At 39.1% G+C, this 27,737-nt stretch overlaps 1 protein-coding gene and 2 pseudogenes across 1 annotated transcript; all 3 read left to right on the forward strand.

Moving 5' to 3' along the window:
* The first annotated feature begins 1,033 nt into the window (after positions 1-1,033).
* LOC113930887 (calreticulin-like) lies at positions 1,034-2,320 on the forward strand. The gene is given in 3 exon segments (XM_035725629.1): positions 1,034-1,588; positions 1,591-2,075; positions 2,078-2,320. Coding segments are annotated over 3 exon segments (1,251 nt in total). The 5' UTR covers positions 1,034-1,065.
* Positions 2,321-12,409: 10,089 nt separating this feature from the next.
* LOC113931427 lies at positions 12,410-13,278 on the forward strand (annotated as a pseudogene).
* Positions 13,279-22,656: 9,378 nt separating this feature from the next.
* On the forward strand, positions 22,657-23,928 carry LOC113930398 (annotated as a pseudogene).
* Positions 23,929-27,737: the final 3,809 nt, after the last annotated feature.

Here is a 27,737-nt window from a genome sequence, read left to right on the forward strand (position 1 = left end):
CATCAAAAGAACTATCAGAAAGTATTAGAGAGAACAGTAACTGGTGTTCACACAGGGCTTGGGACACTGGCCATTAACACCAGCCAAACTGCAAAAGCTTAAAATTCACAGGACATTGACAGTGGACCCCAAAAGGTCTTATCTTAGTAGTACAAAATAGTTATCCCTAGACTGAGCACTGCTCCAGATCTGCCTACCAAATCATAAAAGCATGACCTAAAAGTATCAAACTATCTGAATAACTTAACTGCATCAAAGAACAAAGCATAAGAAGTTCATGTAAATATGCCAACTATTGTCCTAATTTCTGAGTTCCTTTTAGGACAATAGTTGGAATATAATATTCACCCAATGAATATTTGTTGAATGATTGAATGAAGGGGTTCAAATATTGGCTCTATTGCTAACTAGGGATAACAATATCTGTCTATTAAAATGTTTTAAGAAGGTCTTGTATATGTAACATGATCTATCATTCTCCCTTAAGTCTTCCTTTTGATAGTTGTTCCTATGGGTTGCATGTCTCTGTCAATGATTCTCTGTTGTGCTTTCAGCCCTCATTTTCTTGGTTATATGCCATTGTCTAGATCTATGGACTGAAGATCTTAAGATGTCTCTTGGGTTTGATGTTTAGTTAAATCAAGGCCATACATTTTAGGATCCCATAATTTACTTCACTTATATATATATTGGACTTGATAGAGGAAAATTTATAGATTGAAAAACAACAAGGGATAGAATTAAACTGTATCCTAATTATTAATTTTGCTGTAGTTAAATCTCCCGATGCACCAAAAGTCTCTTCATGATCCCAATGTATCAAGAAAGAACTCCAAAGATTTTGCCCTGAGCAAAAGGAAGAGTGGAATTGCTATTTATGAAGACTGAGAATACTATGAGAGAAGCAGATTTGCAAGAGAAAGACACAAGTTTGGTTTTAGATGTGTTAGTTTTGAGATACTGTAGATATTCAGATTAAGAAATCGAGTAGGCGGTCCCTACTGCAGAGCCACCGCAGGAGGAGAGATTTAAAGGGCCCGCGGGTCGCCGCCCCCTCGGCCCGCCATGATGCTACCCGTGCTGCTGCTGCTTGGCCTCTTCTGCCTGGCCGCGGCCGAACCCGCCATCTACTTAAAGGAGCAGTTTCTGGACGGAGACGGGTGGACCGACCGCTGGATTGAATCCAAACACAAGTCAGATTTCGGTAAATTTGTCCTCAGTTCCGGCAAGTTCTACGGTGACCAGGAGAAGGATAAAGGGCTGCAGACAAGCCAGGATGCCCGCTTTTACACTTTGTTGGCCAGATTTGAGCCTTTCAGCAACAAGGGCCAGACACTGGTGGTGCAGTTCACCGTGAAACACGAGCAGAACATCGATTGTGGGGGCGGCTACGTGAAGCTCTTTCCAGATGGTCTGGACCAGACCGACATGCACCGAGACTCTGAATACAACATCATGTTCGGCCCCGATATCTGTGGCCCCGGCACCAAGAAGGTTCACGTCATCTTCAACTACAAGGGCAAGAACGTGCTGATCAACAAGGACATTCGTTGCAAGGATGATGGATTCACACACCTGTATACCCTGATTGTCGGCCAGATAACACTTATGAGGTGAAAATTGACAATAGCCAGGTGGAATCAGGCTCCTTGGAGGATGATTAGGACTTCCTCCCTCCCAAGAAGATAAAGGATCCTGATGCTTCGAAGCCTGAAGACTGGGATGAGCGGGCCAAGATTGATGACCCCACAGACTCTAAGCCTGAGGACTGGGACAAGCCCGAGCACATCCCTGACCCCGATGCGAAAAAGCCAGAGGACTGGGATGAAGAGATGGATGGAGAGTGGGAACCACCTGTGATTCAGAACCCTGAGTATAAGGGCAAATGGAAGCCCTGGCAGATGGACAACCCAGATTACAAGGGCACTTGGATCCACCCAGAGATTGACAACCCTGAGTACTCCCCTGATAGCAACATCTATGCCTATGAAAACTTTGCTGTTCTGGGCTTAGATCCCTGGCAGGTCAAGTCTGGCACCATCTTTGACAACTTCCTCATCACCAACGATGAGGCACATATGCAGAGGAGTTTGGAAACGAGACCTGGGGTGTCACGAAGGCAGCTGAAAAGCAGATGAAGGACAAGCAGGATGAGGAGCAGAGGCTAAAGGAGAAGGAGGAGGACAAGAAGCGCAAGGAAGAAGAGGAGGCAGACAAGGACGATGAGGAAGATAAGGACGAACATGAGGAGGACGAGGATGACAAGGAGGAAGAGGAAGAGGAAGATGCTGCCACTGGCCAGGCCAAGGATGAGCTGTAGGGGCCATGCCGCTGCCTCCAGGGCTGGACTGAGGCCTGAGCGCTCCCACCGCAGAGCCAGCTGTGCCAAATAATGTCTCTATGAGACTGGAGAACTTTTCATTTTTTTTCCAGGCAGGTTCTGATTTGGGGTGGATTTTGGTTTTGTTTCCTTCCCTCCTTTTTCCCTTTTTTTTTTTTTTCTAAACTGGTGTTTTGTCTTTGATTCTCCTTTAGTCCTTATTCCTGACCTCATCTTTCTTGATTGACATCTTTGCCTTCCTCTGTCCCTTTTTCTCCCCCAATCCCTTAGTTTCCCTCCAACCTGAGGGGGCAGAGGAGTGTGGAAGAGAAGTCCCAGGCCCAAGATTCCATCTGCTTTCCTTCCTGGATCCCAGAGGGGGGCTGGAGAAGAGGGGGACTGGAGAAGAGGGTGGCATCCCCAACCCCCAGCACTGAGGAGGAACAGGGCTCCTAGGGCCTGAGCTCTGACCCCCACCCACCACCTCCCTTTTCCCCCGCTCCCAGGACTGGGCCACTTCTGGGTGGGCAGTGGGTTCCAGCTTGGCTCACACTGAGAGTGTAAGGACTACAAACAAAATTTCTATTAAATTAAGTTTTGTGTCTTAAAAAAAAAAGAAATGAAGTAGGCAATTGTTATATTATAGGTACTTAGAGAGTACTATGCTGGAAATATAAATCCTGGAAATGTCAAGTTATACATATTTAAATTTACAGGAATGGATGAAATTATAGAGCAGTTGTGTGTAAAAAGAGAAAGGATTGATAAGGAGGAATAACAGAACTAAGAAAGAATTTCTAGGGAAGTAGAGAGAGAACCAAAAGAAATGGCATCTAAGACCATGTAAAGAGAGATTTTTTTTTTTAGAGGAAGAAGTGATCTATGAGCAATGTTGCTGATAAGTGCAGATAAATACTGGAAGCTGATAATTGGACTTATCAACCTGGATATTTCTGGTGACCTTGACGAGTGCAGTTTTGAAGGACTTATGGAAATGGTTATAAAGAATTTGAGAAGAATGAAAGAACATAGTAACACTAAAATTAGAGTGTGGACAACTCTTTGAAGACCTTTTGTTATAGAAGAATGGGCAACTGGGTGAAAAGCAGGAGGGAAGGTGAGGTCACTAGACGAGAAATATGGAATATTTCCATGCTGATGGCAAAGATTCATTTGAAATGGAAAATATGTTAATGCAGAAGATACAGTAAACAATTGCAGATTTTATATAACATTTTATTATTAGAAATTATTTTATTTATTTTTTTAAAGACTTGATTTATTTATTTGTCAGAGAAAGAGCACAAGCAGAGAGAGTGGCAGGCAGAGCAGGCAGAGGGAGAAGCAGGCTCCCAGCTGAGCAAGGAGCCTGTTGAGGGACTCGATCCCAGGGCCCTGGGATCATGACCCCAGCCAAAGGCAGACACTTACCCAACTGAGCCACCCAGTCATCCCAGAAATTGTTATTTTAAACTGCTATCTTAAAAAAAAATAAAAATAAGTAAATAAATAAAATGCTATCTTAAAATATGATCAATAATTGAAAGAAAAATCAAACATGAAAAGTTCATGTAAATAGAAAAAAAACATACAGCAACCAAAAAGTTACATTTACAATGTGAATCTGGTATCTAGTAAAAGATTACCAGGCATCTGAAAATGCAGGAAAATACAATCCATAATGATAATATTCAAATAAAACAGACTGACCCTTGTGCAGATTTTGAATTAGCAGAGAAGAATATTAAGTGTTTATTATCTGTATTCCATGTGCTCAGAAAGGTAAATAGAAGAATGAAAGACACTTTTAAAATATCAAAACTGAACTTCTATACTTGAAAACTACAATGTCTGATTTGAATAAATACAATGGAAGAGATAGAAACATACTAAACAATGCAAAAGAAAAAATTAGTGAACTTGAAAAGACAGAAACCATTCAAATTGAAACACACAGAGGAAAAAAATAATCCAAAAATGACAGAAAAAAATCAGTGAGCTGTGGAATAACTTCAAGCAACTTAACATTGATAATTGGAGTCCCTGAAGGAGATTAGGAAAAGAAAAAAAATATTTGAAGAAATAATGGACAAAACTTTGCAAATTACATAAAAACCATAACCTACATATTCAAGAAGCTCAATGAACTCCAAGCACAAAAACATGAATTAAAAAACACATTATAGGAGAGAAGGAAAGATGGTGGAGGAGTAGGGGACCCTACTTCAACTGGTCCCCGGAATTGAGCTGGATATCTACCAGACCACTCTGAGCACCCACGAAACCAGCCTGAGATGTAAGAAGATCTGGATCTCTACAAACAGAATATCACAGGGGGTTGGTTTTGAGGTATGAAGCGGGAAGCCGTGATTCCCCAGGCGAATATCAGAGGATAAACGACAGCAAGAGGGAGCATGGCCATGGGGATCCGACACCACTGGTGAGTGACAGCCTCACATGCTGGGGACAGAGCACAGACTCGCAGACCAGTAGTGGCAGGGAAAGGATTTTAGGGTAGCCCCTGGGACAGAAACCCTGAGCAGCAGGGTCTCATGTATGAACTGGGAGCGGCTGGTGGTTTTAGAAGCACAAAGGGCAGAGACATGCCCTGACCTGGAGGCAGGACTGGGGACACTGTAGAGGGGCACACAACCCAGGACGCCGTAGTATATAGCAGCACAGACAGAAAGAGAGACAGTGCAGCCTGGAGAGCTCACTGAAGAACAGACTGCGGTCTCTCTGCTCTGAGGCAGAGGGTTGGAAACGGTCTCTTCTGCTCTGACTCACGGAAAAGACGTGGAAAGCCACCAGGGAAAGCTGCCAGAGAACAAAAGCCCCAGGCTGAGCCCATCCCCCACCACAGGGGGGCAGGGCAACTCTGCCCAAACGGGGGTGCCTGAGTAACAGCATGGCAGGCCCCTCCCCCAGAAGACAGGCTGGGAAAACAAGAGGCCAGCAACCCTAAAGGTCCCTAGAAAACAGATGCATCTTGCTTGGGCTCTGGTCAATAATTTGAACTCTATACATTCCCTCAAACATCCATCAACAGAATGACTAGGAGGAGGAACCCCCAAAATAGAAAAGACTCAGAGATTATGACTTATGCTACATATTTACAAATGGATGCAGATATAAACAAGATGTCGGAGATGGAATTCAGGGTAGCAGTTGTGAAGACAATGGCTAGAATGGAGAAATCAATTAATGACAACATAGAGTCTCTAAGGGCAGAAATGAAAGCTGAATTGGCAGAACTTAAAAATGCTATCAATGAGATCCAATCCAATCTAAATAATCTAACAGCTAGGGTAACTGAGGCAGAAGAATGAATAAGCGATTATAATTATTAATTATTTCTCTTCTAATGCATGGCTTAGGCATCGTTTGTTGGAAGACAATATAATAGATAAAAAGGGAAAAGAGGAGGCCAGGGAAAAACAACTCAGAATCCATGAAAATAGAATCAGAGAAATAAGTGACACCATGAAGCTTCCAATGTCAGAATAACTGGAATCCTGGAGGGAGTGGAGAGAGAGAGAGAGGACTCAAAGATGTATTTGAGCAAATTGTAGCTGAGAACTTCCCTAATCTGGGGAATGAAACAAACATTTGCGCCCTAGAGGCAGAGAGGACCCCTCCCAAGATCAAGGAAAACAGGCCAATGCCTCGGCATGTAATAGTAAAACTCGCAAATCTTAGAACCAAGGAAACCATCTTAAGGGCAGTTAGGGGGAAGAGATTCCTTATGTACAGAGGGAGGAACATCAGAATAACGTCAGACCTATCCACAAAGACCTGGCAAGCCAGAAAGGCCTGGCAAGACATATTCAGGGTACTAAACGAGAAGAACATGCAGCCAAGAATACTTTATCTGGCGAGGCTGTCATTTAGAATGAATGGAGAGATGCAGAGCTTCCAAGACCGGCAGAAACTGAAAGAATATGTGACCACTAAGCTGGCCCTGCAAGAAATATTAAGGGGGGTTCTATAAAAGGAGAAAGACCCCAAGAATGATATACAACAGAAATGTACAGGGACAATCTATAAAAACAACGTCTTCACAGGCAACATGATGACAATTAATTCATATCTTTCAATAATCACTCAACGTGAATCCTAAATGCTCCCATAAAACTGCACAGGATTGCAGATTGGATAAAAAGACAGGACCCATCCATATGCTGCCTACAAGAGACTCATTTTGAACCTAAAGATACATCCAGACTGAACGTGAAGGGCTAGAGATCCATCTTTCATGACAGCGGACCTCAAAAGAAAGCTGGGGTAGCAATGCTTATATCAGACAAACTAGATTTTAAACTAAAGTCTGTAATTAGAGACACTGAAGGACACTATATCATTCTTAAAGGGTCTATCCAACAAGAAGACCTAACAATTTTAAATATCTATGCCCCCAACATGGGAGCAGCCACCTACATAAGCCAACTGTTCACCAAAATAAAGAGTCATATTGAAAACAATATGTTAACTGTAGGAGACCTCAATACTCCACTCTCAACAATGGACAGATCATCTAAGCAGAAAATCAACAAGGAAACAAGAGCTTTGAATGATACACTGGACCAGATGGACCTCATAGATATTTACAGAACATTCCACCCTAAAACAACAGAATACTCATTCTTCTCGAGCGCACATGGAACTTTCTCCAGAATAGACCACATACTAGGTCACAAATCAGGTCTCAACCGATACCAAAAGATTGAGATTATTCCCTGCATATTCTCAGACCACAATGCTTTAAAACTGGAACTCAATCACAAGAAAAAATTTGGCAGAAATTCAAACACTTGGAAGCTAAAGACCGCTCTGCTCAGGAATGTTTGGGTCAACCAGGAAATCAAAGAAGAAGTTAAACAATTCATGGAAATCAATGAGAACGAAAACACATCGGTCCAAAACCTATGGGATACTGCAAAGGCGGTCCTAAGGGGGAAATACATAGCCATCCAAGCCTCACTCAAAAAAATAGAAAAATCCCGAATTCACCAACTAATTCTACACCTTAAAGAACTAGAGAAAAAGCAACAAACGATGCCTAAGCCATGCATTAGAAGAGAAATAATTAAAATTAGAGCAGAAATCAATGAATTAGAAACCAGAAACACAGTAGATCAGATCAACAAAACTAGAAGCTGGTTCTCTAAAGAATTAATAAGATCGATAAACCACTGGCCGGGCTTATCCAAAAGAAAAGAGAAAGGACCCAAATTAATAAAATGATGAATGAAAGGGGAGAGATCATGACTAACACCAAGGAAATAGAAACAATTATTAGAAATTATTATCGGGCGCCTGGGTGGCTCAGTCGTTAAGCGTCTGCCTTCGGCTCAGGTCATGATCCCAGGGTCCTGGGATCGAGCCCCACATCGGGCTCCCTGCTCAGCGGGAAGCCTGCTTCTCCCTCTCCCACTCCCCCTGCTTGTGTTCCTGCTCTCACTGTCTCTCTCTGTCAAATAAATAAATAAAATCTTTAAAAAAAAAAAAAGAAATTATTATCAACAACTATATGCCAATAAACTGAGCAATCTGGATGAAATGGGTGTCTTCGCAGAAACCTACAAGCTGCCAAGACTGAAACAGGAAGAAATTGACAATCTGAATAGGCCAATAACCACTAACAAGATTGAAGTAGTGATCAAAAACCTCCCAAAAAACAAGAGTCCAGGGCCTGATGGATTCCCTGGGGAATTCTACCAAACATTCAAAGAAGAAATAATACCTATTCTACTGAAGCTGTATCAAAAAATAGAAACAGAAGGAAAACTTCCAAACTCATTCTATGAGGTCAGCATTACCTTAATCCTCAAACCAGGCAAAGACCCCATCAAAAAGGAGAATTTCAGATCGATATCCCTGATGAATATGGATTCCAAAATCCTCAACAAAATCCTAGCTAATAGGATCCAACAATACATTAAAAGGATCATCCACCACGACGAAGTGGGATTTATCCCTGGGATGCAAGGGTGGTTCAACATTCACAAATCAATCAATGTGATAGAACACATTAATTAGAGGAGGGAGAAGAACCATATGGTCCTCTCAATTGATGCAGAAAAAGCGTTTGACAAAATACAACATCCTTTCCTGATTAAAACTCTTCAGAGTATAAGGATAGAGGGAAATTCCTCAAGTTCATAAAATCCATCTATGAAAAACCCACAGCAAATATCATTCTCAATGGGGAAAAGCTGAGAGCCTTTCCCTTAAGAGGAGGAACACATCAAGGATGCCCACACTCGCCATTGTTGTTCAATACAGTAGTAGAAGTCCTAGCAACAGCAATCAGACAACAAAAAGAAATAAAAGGTATTCAAATTGGCAAAGAAGAAGTCAAACTCTCTCTTTGCACAGACGACATGATACTTTATGTGAAAAACCCAAAAGACTCCACCCCCAAATTACTAGAACTCATAAAGCAATTCAGTAATGTGGCAGGATACAAAATCAATGCACAGAAATCAATTACTTTCTTATACACTAACAACGCAACTGTAGAAAGAGAAATTAGAGAAACAATTCCATTTAAAATAGCACAAAAACCATAAGATCATCAGGGAAATTCAAATAAAAACCACATTGAGATACGACCTTACACCAGTTAGAATGGCAAAAATGGACAGGGCGAGAAACAACAAATGTTACAGTGGTTGTGGAGAAAGGGGAACTCTCTTACACTGTTGGTGGGAATGAAAGTTGGTATAGCCACTTTGGAAAACAGTGTGGAGGTTCCTCAAAAAGTTAAAAACAGAGCTACCCTATGACCCAGCAATTGCACTCCTGGGTATTTACCCCAAAGACACAGATGTAGTGAAAAGAAGGGCCATATGCACCCCAATGTTCATAGCAGCAATGTCTGCAATAGCCAAACTGTGGAAAGAGCTGAGATGCCCTTCAACAGATGAATGGATAAAGAAGATGTGGTCCATATATACAATGGAATATTACTCAGCCCCATCAGAAAGGATGAATCCCCAGCTAGCTTTTACATCAACATGGATGGGACTGGAGGAGATTATGCTAAGAGAAATAAGTCAAGCAGAGAAAGTCAATTATCATATGGTTTCACTTATTTGTGGAACATAAGGAATAGCATGGAGCACATTAGGAGAAGAAAGGGAAAATGAAGGGGGGGAAATCGGAGGGAGAGATGAACCATGAGAGACTATGGACCCTGAGAAACAAACAGGGTTTTAGAGGGGAGGGGGGAGGGGGGATTGGTTAGCTCAGTGATGGGTATTAAGGAGGGCACATACTGCATGGAGCACCGGGTATTATACGAAAACAATGGATCGTGGATCACCACATCAAAAACTAATGATGTATTGTATGGTGACTAACATAACATAATAAAATTTAAAAAAACACACATTATAACCAAATCGCTCAAAAATTAAGACAAAATCTATACATAACCAGAGAAAAACCATGATGGATATAGAAGAAAAAATAAGGATGATATCAGGTTTCTCATTGTAAACAACACACATGAGAAGACAATGAAACAAAATTTTTACAGTAATGAAAGACAAAACCTATTTACTTGAATTCTATATGGGGGGAAAATATCTTTCAAAGACAAACGCATAATAAAGACTATTTGGACATACAAAAGCTGAATGAATTCACTGACCAACAGACTTACAATACAAGAAATGTTAAAGGAATTTCTTCAGATAAAAAGAAAATTATATCCTACAAAAATCTGGAGCTACAGACATGAAGAGTACCAGAAATGCTAACTGCATGAGTAAGAATATGTTTTATTATTTAAATCTCTTTAAAAGAGAATTTAAAGTATAAAAATAACAATATTGTAGGGTTTATAACACCTGTAAGAGTAAAATTTATGACAATAGCATAAAAGCCGGGAGGGAAGAAATGGAAGTATAGTGTTTTTAGATAAGATATCACTTGCAGGTACACTGGGATGAATTAAAGATATATACCATCAACTTATGGCAACCACTAAAATAACAAAATAATTAATTATAACTAATAAACCAAAGAAGGAGAACAAATGGAATCATACAAATTAAAATCTAAAAGGAGAAAACAGGGGGAAAGTGGAAAAAGGTATACATGGGACAAAGAAAAAACAAATAGATAGTGGACTCAAACCTAAACATACCAATAACAACATTAAATATAAATGGTCAAAACACCACCGAAAAGGTCAAAACCATCATATTTAATTTTAAAAGCAAGAACCAACTATATGCTGCCTGAGAAGCGCACTTTAAATATAAACAAACAAGTAAAGAAAAGTAAAAGTATAAAAACCATATACCATACCTAAATCTAGTCAAAAGAAAGTTCAGTGGCTATATTTATATACATTTCAAAACAAAGAACATAAAATTTATTTCATAATGATAAAAGGGGTTAATTACTCTAGAGGACATGACAATTCTAAATGTTTATGCATTTAACATAAGAGGATCAAAATACATGAAGCAAAAACCGATAGAACTGCAAGGAGTAACAGACAAATCCACAATTATGGCCAGAGAGTTCAAGACCTCTCTTAATAACTGATAGAACAAGTAGGTATAAAATCAGCATGGATATAGTAGACATGAGCAACACCATCAACCAGTTTGACATGATTGCTATTTATAGAACACTTCATCCAACAGCAGAAAAATACATACTCTTCTTAAGTGCAGATGAAATATTTTAGATATATAGACCACATTCTGGGTCATAAAAACTTATGGCATAGTTTATAGTATTCAAGCCATAGAAAGTATGTTTCCCTCTTCTTTGCCAATTTGAATGCCTTTCATTTCTTTTTGTTGTCTGATTTCTAAGGCTAGGACTTCTAGTACTATGTTGAGCAATAGTGGTGAGAGTGGGCATCCCTGTTGATTGAGTTCCTGACCTTAAGGGAAAAGCTCTCAGCTTTTACCCACTGAGAATGATATTCGCTGTGGGCTTTACATAGATGGTTTTTATGATATTGAGGTATGTTCCCTCTATCCCTACACTGTGAAGAGTTTTAATCAGGAAAGGATGCTGTATTTTGTCAAATGCTTTCTCTGCATCAATTGAGAGGATCATATGGTTCTTTTCTTTTATTAATGTACTCTATCACATTGATTGATTTGGAAATGTTGAACCGCCCTTGCATCCCAGGAATAAATCCCACCTGGTCATGATGGATAATCCTTTTAATGTACTGTTGGATCCTATTGGCTAGTATCTTGTTGAGTATGTTGGCATCCATGTTCATCAGGGATATTGGTCTGTATTTCTCCTTTTTGATGGGTCTTTGTCTGGTTTTGGGATCAGGGTAATACTGGCCTCATAGAATGAGTTTGGAAGTTTTCCTTCCATTACTATTTTTAAGAAACAGCTTCAGAAGAATAGGTATTATTTCTTCTATCTTCTTTAAATGTTTGGTAGAATTCCCCTGGGAAGCCATCTGACCCTAGACTCTTGTATTCTGGGAGGTTGTTTTGTTTTTTTTTAAAGATTTTATTTATGTATTTATTTGAGAGAGTGAGAGAGCACGAGAGGGAAGAGGGTCAGAGAGAGAAGCAGACTCCCTGCTGAGCAGGGAGCCCGATGCAGGACTCCATCCAGGGACTCCAGGATCATGACCTGAGCTGAAGGCAGTCACTTAACCAACTGAGCCACCCAGGCGCCCCTCTGGGAGGTTTTTGATTACTCCTTCCATTTCATTACTGGTTATTTATCTATTCAGATTGTCAATTTCTTCCTGTTTCGGTCTTGGTAGTTTGTAAGTTTCCAGGAAAGCATCCATTTCTTTCAAGTTGCTTAATTTGTTGGCATATAGTTGCTGATAATAATTTCTAATAATTGTTTCTATTCTCCGAGCGCAGGGACCGCTGGGGGCCAGCTGGGGCTAGGACCGCAGCGACGGTCCCGAGCCCGGGATACTGCGTGCGGGCGCGGTTGGCACGCGCGAGGGTCCCACTCCCCCGCCTCCCCGCCCCCCCGCCCCCCGAGTTCCCGGATGGTCTGCGCCAGCAGCGCAGGAGGCTTGAAGTGCCCGGCTCGGTGCACACCACTCAGGCCGCTTCTCCTTAGCGCGGCGCCATGGACGCCCAACGGGCAGAGGTCCGCGCTTTGGAGGCTGAGATCGCGGCCCTGCGGCGGGCGTGTGAGGAACTGCGACGGGCGGCGGGGGAAGACAGTTGGCTAGGGCAAAAATCACTTCAAGAAATGTATCAATCAGATTCTGAAGGATGGGCCTCTTCCAAAGATCTGAGAAGTCATCTTGGACATTTAGAATCAGAACTTCGTTTTCTAAGCACACTTACTGGCATCAGTATAAGAAATTACTCCATGAAGACAGAGGACCTTACAAACACTGAGAAGAAAGAAAAGAGTATAATGAAAGTTCTACAGAGACACAGATTATCAGGAAATTGCCACATGATTACATTTCAACTTGAATTTCAGATTCTGGAAATCCAGAATAAGGAGAGTTTATCTTCTGTTATTACTGACTTCAACATAATAATGGAGCCCACTGAATATTCAGAATTAAGTGAATTTGTGTCTAGAGCAGAAGAAAGAAGAGATCTGTTGATGTTTTTCCGAAGCCTACACTTTTTTGTGGACTGGTGTGAATATTGAAAGCACACATTTGAACACTTCAAGGAGAAGTACCCAGCAGCCGTGCACCTCCCAGAGGGGGCCGCCTCCAGCTGAATGGCGGTCTGGAGCGCCTGCCAGCCAGGGTTGAACTGGTCATCGTTTGGAGGGTGCAGATAGATGAAGAAGGGAAGGTTTTGCCGAAGCTGGATCTTCTACCCAAAGCGCCACAGCAAGCCCTGAAGCTGGACCGGAACCGAGTCCTGGAGACTGCGCCTCTCAGCTTCCGAGCCCTGATGGGCACACTGGGCATTGAAGCTGCCCTCGAGAGCCTGATAAAGTCGCTCTGTACAGCAGACTACGACTAGTTCCGGGCAAACACGCAGGTGTGTGATCTTCTTCCACATAAACAGTTTCTGTGTTCCACAGAGAAACAACACCTTTAGGACACGTCTGTGCAGTTTCAGCACATTCTATATAAACTGTCGGGACATCGAAAAATAAACACAGCTATTGGAATACAAAATGCCAGACGAGCTGCACATACAGTGCTTAGGGGTGCCTGGCGGGCTTGGTTGGAGGAGTGTGCAACTCTTGATCTCAGGGTCATGAGTTTGAGCCCAACACTGGGGGCATAGATTACTTAAAAAAAAAAATCTTTCTCAAAAATAAATAATAATAATTGTTTCTATTTCCTTGGTGTTAGTCCTGATCTCTCCCCTTCCTGGTGTTAGTCCTGATTCATGATTTTATTAATTTGGGTCCTATTAATTTCCCTTTTCCTTTGGATTAGTCTGGCCAGAGGTTTATCAATCTTATTAATTCTTTCAAAGAACCAGCTTTTAGTTTTGTTGATCTGTTCTACTGATTTTCTAGTTTCTATTCCTTTAACCTCTGCTCTAATCTTTATTATTTCTCTTCTCCTGCTTGGTTTAGGTTTTATTTGCTGTTCTTTCTCCAGCTCCTTTAGGTGTAAGGAACAAACAATCCTAAAATTTGTATGGAACCAGAAAAGACCCTGAATTGCCAAAGGAATGTTGAAAAAGAAAAACAAAGCTGGCAGCATCAGGTTGCCTGACTTCAAGCTATGTTACAAAGCTGTGATCATAAGGAAAGCATTGTATTGGCACAAAAACAGACACATAGATCAGTGGAACAGAATGGAGTCTCCAGAAATGGACCTTCAACTCTATGGTCAACTAATCTTTGACAAATCAGGAAAAAATATCCAATGGAAAAAAGACAGTCTCTTCAATAAATGGTGCTGGGAAAATTGGACAGCCACATGCAGAAGAATGAAACTCAACCATTCTCTAACACCATTCACAAAGATAAACTCAAAGTGGATGAAAGACCTCAATGTGAGACAGGAATCCATCAAAATCATAGAGGAGAACATAAGCAGTAACCTCTTTGACATTGGCCACAGCAATTTCTTGCTAGACACATCTCTAAAGGCAAGGGAAACAAAAACAAAAATAAACTTTTGGGGCTTCATCAGGATAAAAAGCTTCTGCACAGCAAAGGAAACAGTCCACAAAACTAAGAGGCAACCCATGGAATGGGAGAAGATATTTGCAAATGACACTAGAGATAAAGGGCTGGTATCCAAGATCTATAAAGAACTTCTCAAACTCGACACTCAAAAAAAAATAATAATAAGTCGAAAAATGGGCAGAAGACATGAACAAACACTTCTCCAAAGAAGACATACAAATGGCTAACAGACACATTAAAAAATGTTCAACATCATTAGCCATCAGGGAAATACAAATCAAAACCACAATGAGATACCACATTACACCAGTTAGAATGGCAAAAATTGACAAGGCAAGAAACAACAAATGTTGGTGAGGATGTTGAGAAAGGGAAACCCTCTTACACTGTTGGTGGGAATGCAAGTTGGTATAGCCACTCTGGAAACCAGTATGGAGGTTCCTCAAGACATTAAAAATAGAACTACCCTATGATCCAGCAATTGCATTACTAGGTATTTACCCCAAAGATACAGATGTAGTGAAAAGAAGGGCCACCTGCACCCCAATGTTCAAAGCAGGAATGTCTACAATAGCCATACTGTGGAAGGAGCTGAGATGTCCTTCAACAGGTGAATGGATAAAGAAGATGTGATTCATATATACAATGGAATATTACTCAACCATCAGAAACAATGAATACGCACCATTTGCATCAACATGGATGAAACTGGAGGGGATTTTGCTAAGTGAAATAAGTCAAGCAGAGAAAGACAATTATCACACAGTGTCATTCATATGTGGAACATAAGGTATAACATGGAGGACAATAGGGGAAGGAAGGGAAAACTGAAGAGGGGGAAATCAGAGAGGGAGACAAACCATGAGACTATGGACTCCAGGACACAAACAGAGTTTCAGAGGGGAGGGAGGTATGGCGATGGGGTGGCTGGGTGATGGGTATTAAAGAGGGCCCATGTTGTAATGAGCACTGAGTGTTATACGCAACTAATGAATCATTGAACATTTCATCAAAAACTAATGATGTACTGTATGGTGGCTAACTTAATAAAAAAAAAAAGAACACGGGAAAAGAAAGAAAGTATGTTTCCTTATCACAATGGAATAAGTTGAAATCGAGAACAGAAAGATCTCTGGAACATGTCCAAATCTTTGGAAGCTAAATAACATGCTTCTAAATAACGCACAAATCATAGAAGAAATCAAAAGGGAAATTAGAAAGTATTCTGAAATTAATGAAAACAGAACATATCAGAATTTGTGGGACTCTGCTAAGAAAGTACTTAGAAGAAAATTTATAGCACTAAATGCCTACATTAGAAAATAATAAAGGTCTCAAATCATTAACCTCAGCTTCCTCCTTAATAAATTAGAAAATGGAGAGCAAGGGGCGCCTGGGTGGCTCAGTTGGTTAAGTGACTGCCTTCGGCTCGGGTCATGATCCTGGAGTCCCAGGATCGAGTCCCGCATCGGGCTCCCTGCTCAGCAGTGAGTCTGGTTCTCCCTCGGACCCTCCCCCCCTCATGCTCTCTCTCTCTCTATCTCATTCTCTCTCTCAAATAAATAAATAAAATCTTTTAAAAAAAAGAAAATGGAGAACAAATTTAGTCCAAAGTAACCAAAAGAAACAATAACTATTAAAGCAGAAATCAATAAACTAGAAAACAGAAAAACAATAGAGAAGATCAATTAAGCCAAAATGTGGTTCTTTGAGATGATCAATAAAATTGATAAACTTTTAGCCAGCCTGATCCAGAAAAGTAAAGATACAAATCACCAATATCAGGGATGAGAAACGTGACATCATATTGTGTTAGTCGTTCAACTTTGTTCTTTTTTTTTTGGAGTTGTTTTGGCAATATTCCAAGTCCTTTGCATTTCTATATGAATTTTGGAATCAGCTTGACAATTTATACAAAACAGGATACTAAGAAACTGTTATGAACCAGTTTATGAAAATAAATTTGACAAATTACATGAAATGAAGAAATTCCTTGAAAACAACTCAATCTTCATATAGGAATAAATATAACCTGAATAGCCTTATATCTATTTTTTAAATTCATCTAAGAATAAATAAAACCTGAATAGCCTTATATTTTTAAAATTTGAAATTGTATTCTTAAACCCTCCTACAAAGAAAACTCCAAGACCAGATGACATCACTGATGATTTTTCTTTTTTTTTTTTAAGATTTTATTTATTTGACAGAGAGAGACACAGCAAGAGAGGTAACACAAGCAGGGGGAGTGGTGGAGAGGGAGAAGCAGGCTTCCCAGTGAGCAGAGAGCCCAATGTGGGACTCTATCCCAGGACACTGGGACCATGACCTGAGCCGAAGGCAGATGCTTAATGACTAAGCCACCCAGGTGCCCCACCACTGACGATTTCTAACAAACATTTAAAGAAGGAATGAAACCAATTGTACACAAACTCTTCTTTAAACATGAAGATGAGGAAACACTTTCCAACTCATTCTATGAGGCTACCATTATCCTGATACCAAAGACAAAGACATTAAACACAAGAAAATTTCAGACCAATATCCTTTATGAACATAGATACAAAACTTCTAACCAAAAATTTATCAGATTGTGTCTGTGGTAGGTTGAATAATGCTCCCAACCCCCAAAGATGTACAAGTCCTAATTACCAGAATCTTTGAACATGTTACTTTACATGGTGAAAGAGACTTTCCAGATATAACGAAGTTAAGGATTTTGAGATGTGGATTATGTTGGATTATCCTAATGCACTCAGTATAATCACAAGAATCTTTATAAGTGGGAGGCAGGGGGATCAGAGTCAGAGAGAGATGTAAGGATGGAAGCAGAGGTCAGAGAGGAGAGAGTACTACATTGCTGCTTTGAAGATGGGGGAAGGGGCAGTGACCCTGGGAATCTAAGCAGCCTTTAGAAGCTGGAAAAGGCAAGGAAATGGATTTCTCCTAGAGTCTGGAGGGAGTGGGCTCTGCTCACATTTTTATTTTGGCCCAATGAAAGCCATTTGGGGCCTCCAACCTTCATAATTATAAGATGACAAATTTGTAAGTCACTAAGTCTGTGGTCATTTGTTACAAGAGAATTAGGAAACTAATAAACCATCCAACAATAAATTAAAAGGATAATACATGACGATCAAGTGGGATTTAGTCACAGGAAGGCAGAGTTGGTTTATCATTAGAAAATCAATCACTATAATTCACTATAAAAGCAAAAGAAAAAAGAAAGACCATGTGATTATCTCAGTAGATGTAGAAACACAGTTTGAGAAAAATCCAGCTTCCATTCCTGAAAAATAAAACTTGGTACCTCATGCTGCTAAAGAGAAATAAAAAAAAAAAATCTACAGCTAACATTCTTAATGGTTAAAGACAGAATGTTTCTTTCCTAAGATCAGGAAAAAATCCTAGGACACCTACACTCACCATTCTTATTCAACATAATACTAGAATTTCCACCCACAACAATAAGGCAAGAAAAGGAAATAAAGGTGTATAGATTAGAAATGAAGAAGTGAAACTGTCTTTATTCACAGCTGACATGTTTATGTAGAAAGTCCAAAGAAATCTACAAAAAGCTACTACAACTATGTAAGTTTAGCAAAGTTTCAAGATTTAATATCTATATACAGAAATTATTGTATTTATATACACTAGCAGTAAATGGCTGAAATCGAATTTTTAAAAAAATACCATTTATGGGGCTCCTGGGTGTCTCAGTTGGCTAAGCATCTGCCTTTGGCTCAAGTCAAGTGTCCTGGGATTGAGCCCCACATCAGACTCCCTGCTCAGCAGGGAAGGCCACTTCTCCCTCTCCCTCCGCCCCTATCCCCTGGCCCCCACTCTTGCTCTCTTGCTCTCTCTCTTGCTCTACTCTCTCTCTCAAATAAATAAAAACAATATTTTTAAAATACCATTTATAATAGCCTTCAAATATATGAAATATAGTCGGGACATCTGGGTGGCTCAGTTGGTTAAGCATTCGACCCTTGTTTTCAGCTCAAGTCATGATCTTGGGGTCATGAGCTCGGGCCCTGTGCTGGCTCTGCACTCAGACCGGAGTCTGCTTGAGATTCTTTCCCCCCTCTCTCCCTCCCCCTCTGCAATTCCCCCCACTCTCTCTCTCTCTTTCTCCCTCCGTCTCTAAAATAAATAAATAAATCTTTAAAAAATATATGAAATATACTCAACACCCAAAAAATTTGATTAAAACTTTGACAGAATACCTGAATAAACATTTTTCCAGAGAAGATATACAGATGGCCAACAATCACATGAAAAGATGCTTAACATCACTAATCATTAGGAAAATGCAAATCAAAATCACAGTGAGATATCACATCTCACACTTGTCAGAACGGCTAGTATCAAAAAGACAAGAAATAACAAGTGTTGGCAAGAATGTGGAGATTAGGAAACCCTCATACACTGTTGGTGGGATTGGAAATTGGTGCAACCACTGTGGAAAACAATATGGAGTTCCCTCAAAAATTAAAAATAGAAATACCATATTATATAATAATTCCACTACTGGATATTTATCCAAAGAAAATGAAAAAACTAATTTGAAAAGATACCTGCAACCCTATGTTTATTGCAGCATTATTTATAATAGCCAAGATATGGAAGCAAGCTAGGTGTCCATCAATAGATGAATGGATAAAGAAGATGTGGTGTGTTATATAATGGAATATTACTCAGCCATAAAAGAGAATGAGATTGTGCCATTTGCAACAACATGGATGGACCTAGAGAATATTATGCTAAGTGAAATAAGTCAGACAGAGAAAGACAAATACCATATGATCTCACTTATATGTGAAATCTAAAAAAATTTTTTTTAAACCAAAAAAATCCAGAAACAGATCCATAAATACAGGAAAAAAATGGAGGTTACCAGAGGGCAGAAGTGTGGGGGAATGGGAAAAATGGGTGGAGTGGGAGGTACAAGCTTCCAGTTGTGGAATAAAGAAGCCATGGGGATGAAAAGCACAGCATAGGGAATATAGTCAATGATATTATAATAGCATTGTATGCTGAGAGATGGTAGCTGCACTTGTGGTGAATATAGCATAACATGTAGAGTTTGAATCACTATGTTGTCTACCTGAAACTAATGTAACATTGTGCTTCAACTACAATAAAAAATTTTTGTAAAGAGTGAAAAAATATATGAAATATTTAGGAAGAAATCTGGAAAAAAATGTGAAAGACCTGTACATTGAAAATTACAAAATATTGTTGAGAAAAGTTGAAGACCTAAATAAAAGGAGGAGAATATCTTTTTCATGAGTCAAAGACTCAATATTAAGATGTCACAAGGATCTACATATTTGATGCAATCCCAACAGTCTCTTTTGTAGAAATAGACAAGCTAATTTTAAAATTCATATGGAAATACAAAAGACCCTGAAAGAGCCAAACAACTCTGAAAAAAGAACAAAGTTGAAGGATTAAGAATATCTGATTTCAAAAATGAGCGTAAAGCTACTGTAATCAAACAGTGTTATTTTGCCTAAAGATCGACAATTACAACAGTGGAACAGAAGGTCCAGAAATACACCTACATAATATATATAGACAACTGTCATCTGACAAAAGCACAAAGGTAATGCAATGGAGAAAGGATAGCCTTCTCAACACATACTGCTAGAACAATTGGATAACTATATGTGAAAAAAAAAAAGATTGTGGATCAATACCTTGTACCATATACAAAATTAACCTAAAATGGGCCATAGACCTAAATATAAAACCTAAAACTATAAAACTAGTAAAAGGAAACATAAGAGAAAATCTTTATATTCTTATGTTAGACAAAGATTTTTTAGGGGCACCTGGCTGGCTCAGTGGGTGGGGCACGTGACTCAACCTCGGGGTTTAAGTTCGAGCCCCATGTTGGGTGTAGAAGTTACTTAAGAATAAAATCTTTTTAAAAGAAAATTCTTTAGATATGATGTGAAAAGCATGACCCAAAAAAGAACAAAATGATAAAAATCATCAAAATTAAAAATTTCTTTTCCTCAAAAGACACTGTTTAGATCAAAAAATAGTATTGGGAAAACTAGATATCCACATGCAAAAGAATGAAGTAGGACCCTTACCTTACACGATATACAAAAATTAACTCAAAATAGATCAAAAATAAGAGTTAGAACTACAAAATTCTTGGAAGACAACATAAGATTATGACATTGGATTTGGCAATGATTTCTTGGATATAACATCAAAAGCATAGGAAACAAAAGAAAAAAATTGGACTACACCAAAATTAAAAACTGTGCCATTAAAGGACACAGACAATACAATGAAAAGGCAATCCATGGAATGGGAGAAAATATTTGCAAATCATATATCTGACTAGGTTTTAGTATGTAGACTATATAAAGAACCTCCACAACTCAACAACAACAACAACAAAACCAACCCAATTAAAAAATAAGCAAAGAAGACATTACTCAAAGAAGATATACTAATGACCAGTAAACACGTGAAAAGATGCTCAACATCACTAATCATTAAGGAAGTGCAAATCAAAACCACAATTAGATATCACTTCATACCCATTAGGATAACTACTATCAAAAAAAAAAAGATGCAATAATATGGATGAAGCTAGAGAGTATAAATACTGCTAACGGAAATAATTCAGTTAGAGATAGACAAATACCATGTGATTTCACTCCTATGTGCAATTTAAGAAATAAAACAAGCAAAGGGAAAAAAAGAAAGAGAGAAAGAGAAACCAAGAAACAGACACTCAACTATAGAGAACAAATTGGTGGTTACTGGAGGGGAGGTGGGGTGGTGAAATAGGTGAGGGTAGTAAGGAGGACACTTGTGATGAGCACTGGGTGATGTATGGAAATGTTGAATCACTAAATTCTATACCAGAAACTAATACAACACTGTACATTAACTATACAAAATTAAAATAACAACTTAAAATAACAACACAGAGAAGAAAGAATAAGATCAATGGAATGGTTGCAAAGCATAAAGCACAACCTGTGTGTTCAGATAAAAACTCTTTTTTAAATTAACTATGGCAACTGGGAAGCTAATCAGGGTGCCTGGGATGAGACTGAGTACTATAGTGAATCTAGAACAGGGACAAAAGGGAGAATATGAGTGTAGTTTTGTTATTTTGAACAAAAGAGAAAAGAATAAACCTCTTTACTTGTGGAGGGGGAAGGAAAAAGAAAAGAACAAGTGTCGGCGAGGATGTGGAGAAACTGAAAGTCTAATGCACTGTTGGTGGGAATGTAAAATGGTGCAGCTGCTACAAAAAACATTTGGCATTTCCCCCCCAAAAAAATCAAAAAATAGAATTACTGTATGATCTAGTAGTTCTACTACTGGATATTTACCCAAATAAAATGAAAATGTTAATTTGAAAAGATACCCAAAACAATTAAAAGGAGGGATTCAGAGATATTTATACATTCACGCACAAAGCACCATTATTCACAATAGCTAAAAGATGGAAGCAACCCAAGTGTCCATCAACAGATGAATGGATAAACAAAATATGATGTATACTACAATGGAATATTATTCAACCTTTAAAAGGAAGGAAATTTCAGCATAAGCTACAACATGAATGAACCTCAAAGACCTTATGTTAAGTAAAATAAACAAATCACAAAAGGACAAATACTGTATGATTCCACTTGTATGAGATACCAAGAGTAGTCAAATTCAGAGACAGAATGTAGAATGGGAGTTGCCAGAGGCTAGGGGAAGAGGGGAATTAGTTAGTTTTTAGAGGGTATAGTTTCAGATACACAAGATGAAATGAGTTCTGAAGATGGATTGTGGTGATGGTTGCAAAATAATGTGAATGTATTTAATGTCACTGAACTGTACACTTAAAAATGGTTATGATGGAGGGGCTCCTGGGTGGCTCGGTCAGTTAAGCATCTGACTCTTGATTTCAGCTCAGGTCATGATCTCAGGGTGGTGAGATCAAGCCCCTCACTGGGCTCTGTGTTCAGCACAGAGTCTGCTTGGGATTCTCTCTCCATCTCCCTCTGCCCCTCCCTGTTCTCCTCTCTCTCTCAGTAAATAACTTAAAAAAAAAAAAATTGGTTACAATGGAATAACACCCAGGAACAGCTAAGCTGGAAGCCTGAGAAGCTGAAGAAGACACCTGGCTGCTACACAGATGAGTGTGCTTAATGGACCATGTGCTGCTATGTATGCCTGAAGTACTAGAAATGTAAATTTGGAGAGACTTTGCCATCTAAATTCATGGCTGGATTAAGTGCCTAATTAGGTTGCTTTTTTTCAACAGGTTGGAATAAGCATGCAACTGTTACTTTGGTCTGGGAAGCTATATGGCTCATCTCAAAGTATTGTAAGGAAAATTGGTACTAATATGTCTCTGATCCAGTGTCCAAGAGATCGGTTTCAGCTTACCAGCCCTACAGCAGAATGGAGTGCCATCCACCCAGGAGAGGATGGAGTGGTGTCTTTTGCTGATGTTGGATGGGTAGCCAAAGAAGGAGAGTATTCAACAAGACAATGGACAGAGGTCAGGTCAAGGCAACCCCTTCAGGATGACCTTCCTTTCTTTGAGAAGCCCCCAAGCAGGCAGTTTTCCTCACCAAACTTGTCTCCAGAAGACCCTCAACTAAAGAATACAACTGGCAAATGAGGAACCACTGCAGAAGACCTGTGCCCTTGAAAATAAACCTGCAGCTCTCAGCTCAGATTGCCAAAATTGTGACCCTGGCATGAACAGCAAAAGCTCATTGCAGGTGATTTAGATTCTACCATATCTGTTACCACATCACTCTCTGTCCCACCACCTTCCCCTCTGCCACTTCCCCTGCCCATCCCTCCATCAGGGCTCCACCAAAATGTATTTGCTATTGATCTAATTAAAGAGTGAAGAGAGAGAAAAAAAAAACCTATGTTGGAAACACTTCGGGTAAGAATAGCCCAAAGAAACCTGATATGCCAAATATGCTAAAGATCCTTAAAGATATGAACAGCGTGGGGTGCCTGGGTGGCTCAGTCGTTAAGCGTCTGCCTTCAGCTCAGGTCATGATCCCAGGGTCCTGGGATCTAGCCCCACATCAGGCTCCCCGCTTGGTGGGAAGCCTGCTTCTCCCTCTCCCACTCCCCCTGCTTGTGTTCCCTCTCTTGCTATGTCTCTCTCTGTCAAATAAATAAATAAAATCTTTTTTAAAAAAATATATGAACAGTGTAAAACTTTGGTCAATAAAAAAGGTCAAAACAAGATATAAAGCCCAAACCGGTGGATGTTACTGACACTGCTGCCATCATAGCAGAGAGTCTGAAAAAGAAACTTGTTTATCAGTAACAAAGTGATAGCCAAGGTGAAGTTGAAAAAGGAATTCCAAAGTATGAATGAGAGGCCACCTCAGAAACAGTTTTGTTTGGGCCACACATGCTGAAGTCTACAGAAAAAAATGAAGGTTTTAACTGAAAATGTTTTGACCTCTAATAGACAACGACCTGAGGAAAACTATCCTTGTTCAGCTGTTTGCTAGTAGAAAACAACACTATTTAATAAATACCTGGTTGTAGCAGTCAGAGGTCTCCTTTTAAATTTAATTAGAGGATTAAGCAACAACAAAAGCACTCTAAGTTTGTGTTTGCTTTTATGAGATGGTCAGTTCTAAAGTTTTTCATAACATATGTGTATTCTGACATATTTTTCATGTGTAGCCAGGATATTTAGGTTTCCAGTCTTGAAAACGATTAGATGGATTTCAGAAGAAAGGATATTTCTAGATGTGAGTTTTTAATTCTTAACACTAATTTATCTGTGCAAATGTTTTATATGCATATATTTGGATATAAAACAGTCTATGTAAAATTTAGCAATGATGGCAGTTGAGGGTACTGTTAACATTATTAGTTTTCAGTTATCATTTACTATTCAATGATGGAACAGCTGGTATAACCCAAGTTGTTGGAGTAAAATATTTGAGATTGGAGTTTTCTTACCTTGAACAGGACTTTTTTTAAAGATTTTATTTATTTATTTGACAGAAATAGACACAGCGAGAGAGGGAACACAAGCAGGGGGAGTGGGAGAGGGAGAAGCAGGCTTCCCACCGGGCAGGGAGCCCAATGTGGGGCTAGATCCCAGGACCCTGGGATCACGACCTTCGTCCGAGCCGAAGGCAGACGCTTAATGACTGAGCCACCCAGGCACCACTTGAACAGGACTGTTACCTTACATTCTTTCCATATTTTTTTTAAAGGTGGGGTTTGAATAGGAACAAGATAATGTTCACTGCTGAAAAATTCCAAAATGTTTTCCTTTAAAGGGAAGTCAAGGACATGAATCCTGCTTCCACCTCAGTGCCATCCAGTACTGATAAAGAAAACGTAGTTGTAGTTTTCAAATGGTGACAAATCAAATTATTTCATTAAATCTCTAAACAATGAATACCAAAATGTACCATCTTCTTTTTCTTTGTTTAATAAATGGAATCATAAGGATGACTTGTTGATGAAATTGTGGATATGTCAGCATAATGGAGTTTTTAAGTTTTTAGTATTGGTCAAATGTATTAGCCTTATATGAAATATTGAATAGGCAAAAGAATTTCCTATAAGTTGTTTATCATTGATCAGAATACTGTTCTATTGAATTATATTATGCAGCAAGCCTTACGTGCTATTAAAAAGTGGACAAAGGCCTTTTTCATCGAGGACTTCTAAGGAATAGTTGTAAGTAATCATTTGTGAATACTTGATAAATCCTTGTACTTTTACATATTTCTGGTAAATTCAGCTATAGTTAATGCCAGAAATTCCTGAGTAAATATTTGGATTTATTAAATCTAGTAAGGAAAGAAGAAAAGTTGTACTTCCCGGGGGGAATGGGAGATGAGAAGAAAAATAGACATTCAGTTAAGTTATTGAAATTGCGTGCAATATTCTAAATATTAGCAAATATTAGTTGAAGTAGTTTACATGGTTTGGTTATTCAGCATAAATTTGAACATGGCTTTACACATGTTGTTTGTGTACATTGTTTCTAATTGTTTCATATGGCTTAAAAATTCTGCCTTTAAAAGAAATTCAGGGCGCCTGGGTGGCTCAGTTGGTTAAGCGACTGCCTTCGGCTCAGGTCATGATCCTGGAGTCCCGGGATCGAGTCCCACATCGGGCTCCCTGCTCAGCAGGGTGTCTGCTTCTCCCTCTGACCCTCTTCCCTCTCGTGCTCTCTATCTTTCATTCTCTCTCTCTCTCAAATAAATAAAAATAAAATCTTTAAAAAAAAAAGAAATTCAGAAAAATTGCCTGACATACATATCTTGACCTCCTGAGAAGTTTATATTTGTATCAGTATTGAATTTTGGCCAGTGCTACAACATAAGAAAGTTACTGCTCTGAAATACAGCAAACATTTATTTCCTTGGGAAAAAGTGGTTAAGATGGTAAATTTTATGTTATATGTATTTTACCACAATTTTTAAAAATTAAAAAAATCTGTTGAAAGAACTTTTACCATAATTTTTAAAAAATAAAAAAAAAAAATCTGTTAAAAGTGGTCTGAGTCCAAGATAGCAGAGGAGACTTTAGTTTCGTCTAGTCCCACAAATTCAGCTAGATAGCTATCAAATCATTCTGAACACGTGCGAACTCAACTGGAGAACTAAGAAAAGAATAGCTGCAACTCTACAAATAGAAAAGCGACCACTTTCAGCAAGAATGACAAAACGGGAAAACTCACCTCAAAAAAGAGAACAAGAGGTGTAATGACTGCCAGGGACCTAACCAATATGGACATTAGTAAGATGTCAGAACTAGAGTTCAGAATAATGATTATAAAGATACAAGCTGGGCTTGAAAAAAGCATAGAAGACAATAGAGAATCCCTTTCTGGAGAAATAAAAGAACTAAACACTAATAAAGTTGAAATCAAAAAGGCTATTAAGGAGATGCAATCAAAAATGGAAACTCTATTCATTTTTCCCTTCCTACTATCTTCTTTTTTTTAACATATAATGTATTATTTGTTTCAGAGGTACAGGTCTGTGATTCAACAGTCTTACACAATTCACAGCACTCACCGTAGCACATACCGTCCCCAATGTCTATCACCCAGCCACCCCATCCCTCCCACAACCCCACCACTCCAGCAACCCTCAGTTTGTTTCCTGAGATTAAGGATTCCTCATATCAGTGAGATCATATGATACATGTCTTTCTCTGATTGACTTATTTCACTCAGCATAATACCCTCCAGTTCCATCTACGTCGTGGAGCGGGAGACAAACCATAGGAGACTATGGAGTCTGAGAAACAAACTGAGGGTTCTAGAGGGGAGCGGGTGGGGGGGTGGGTTAGCATGGTGTTGGGTATTAAAGAGGGCACATACTGAATGGAGCACTGGGTGTTATAGGCAAACAATGAATCATGGAACACTACATCAAAAACAAATGATGTAATGTATGGTGATTAACATAACATAATAAAATAAAAAAATGTAAAATAAAAAAAGGAAACTCTAACTACTAGGATAAATGAGGCAGAAGAGAGAATTAGTGATATAGAAGACAAAATGATAGAAGAATAAAGAAGCTGAGAAAAAGAGAGACAACTACTGGATCATGAGAGGACAATTCGAGAGATAAGTGATGCCATAAAGAGAAACAATATTAGAATAAGTGGGATCCCAGAAGAAGAGGAAAGAGAGAGGGAGGCAGAAGGTATATTGGAGCAAATTATACCAGAGAACTTCCCTAATCTGGGGAAGGAAACAGGCATTCAATCTAGGAGACAAAGAGAATCCCCCTCAAAATCAATAAAAATAGATCAACAACCTGACATACAATAGTGAAATTTGCAAATATCAGGGACAAAGAGAATATCCAGAAAGCAGCTCAGGACAAGAGGTCCATAATCTACAACAGTAGAAATATTAGACTGGCAACAGGTCTATCCACAGAGACTGGCAGGCCAGAAAACACTGGCATGATATATTCGGGGTGCTAAATGAGAAAAATAGGCAGCCAAGAATACTTTATCCAGCTAGGATGTCATTCAAAGTAGAAGGAGAGATAAAAAGCTTCCAGGACAAACAGAAACTAAAAGAATTTGTGATCACTAAACCAGCCCTTAAAAGAAATACTAAAAGGGATTCTTTAAGCAAAGAGAGAGCCCGAAAGTAACATAGATCAGAAAGGAACAAAGACAGTATACAGAAACAGTGGCTGTACTGGTAATACAATGGCACTAAATTCATATCTTTCAATAGTTACTCTGAATGTAAATGGGCTAAATGTCCCAATCAAAAGACACAGGGTATCAGATTGGATAAAAAAGCAAGACCCATCAA

The sequence above is a fragment of the Zalophus californianus genome, chromosome X (assembly GCF_009762305.2).
Source record: "Zalophus californianus isolate mZalCal1 chromosome X, mZalCal1.pri.v2, whole genome shotgun sequence".
Lineage (NCBI taxonomy): Eukaryota > Metazoa > Chordata > Mammalia > Carnivora > Otariidae > Zalophus > Zalophus californianus.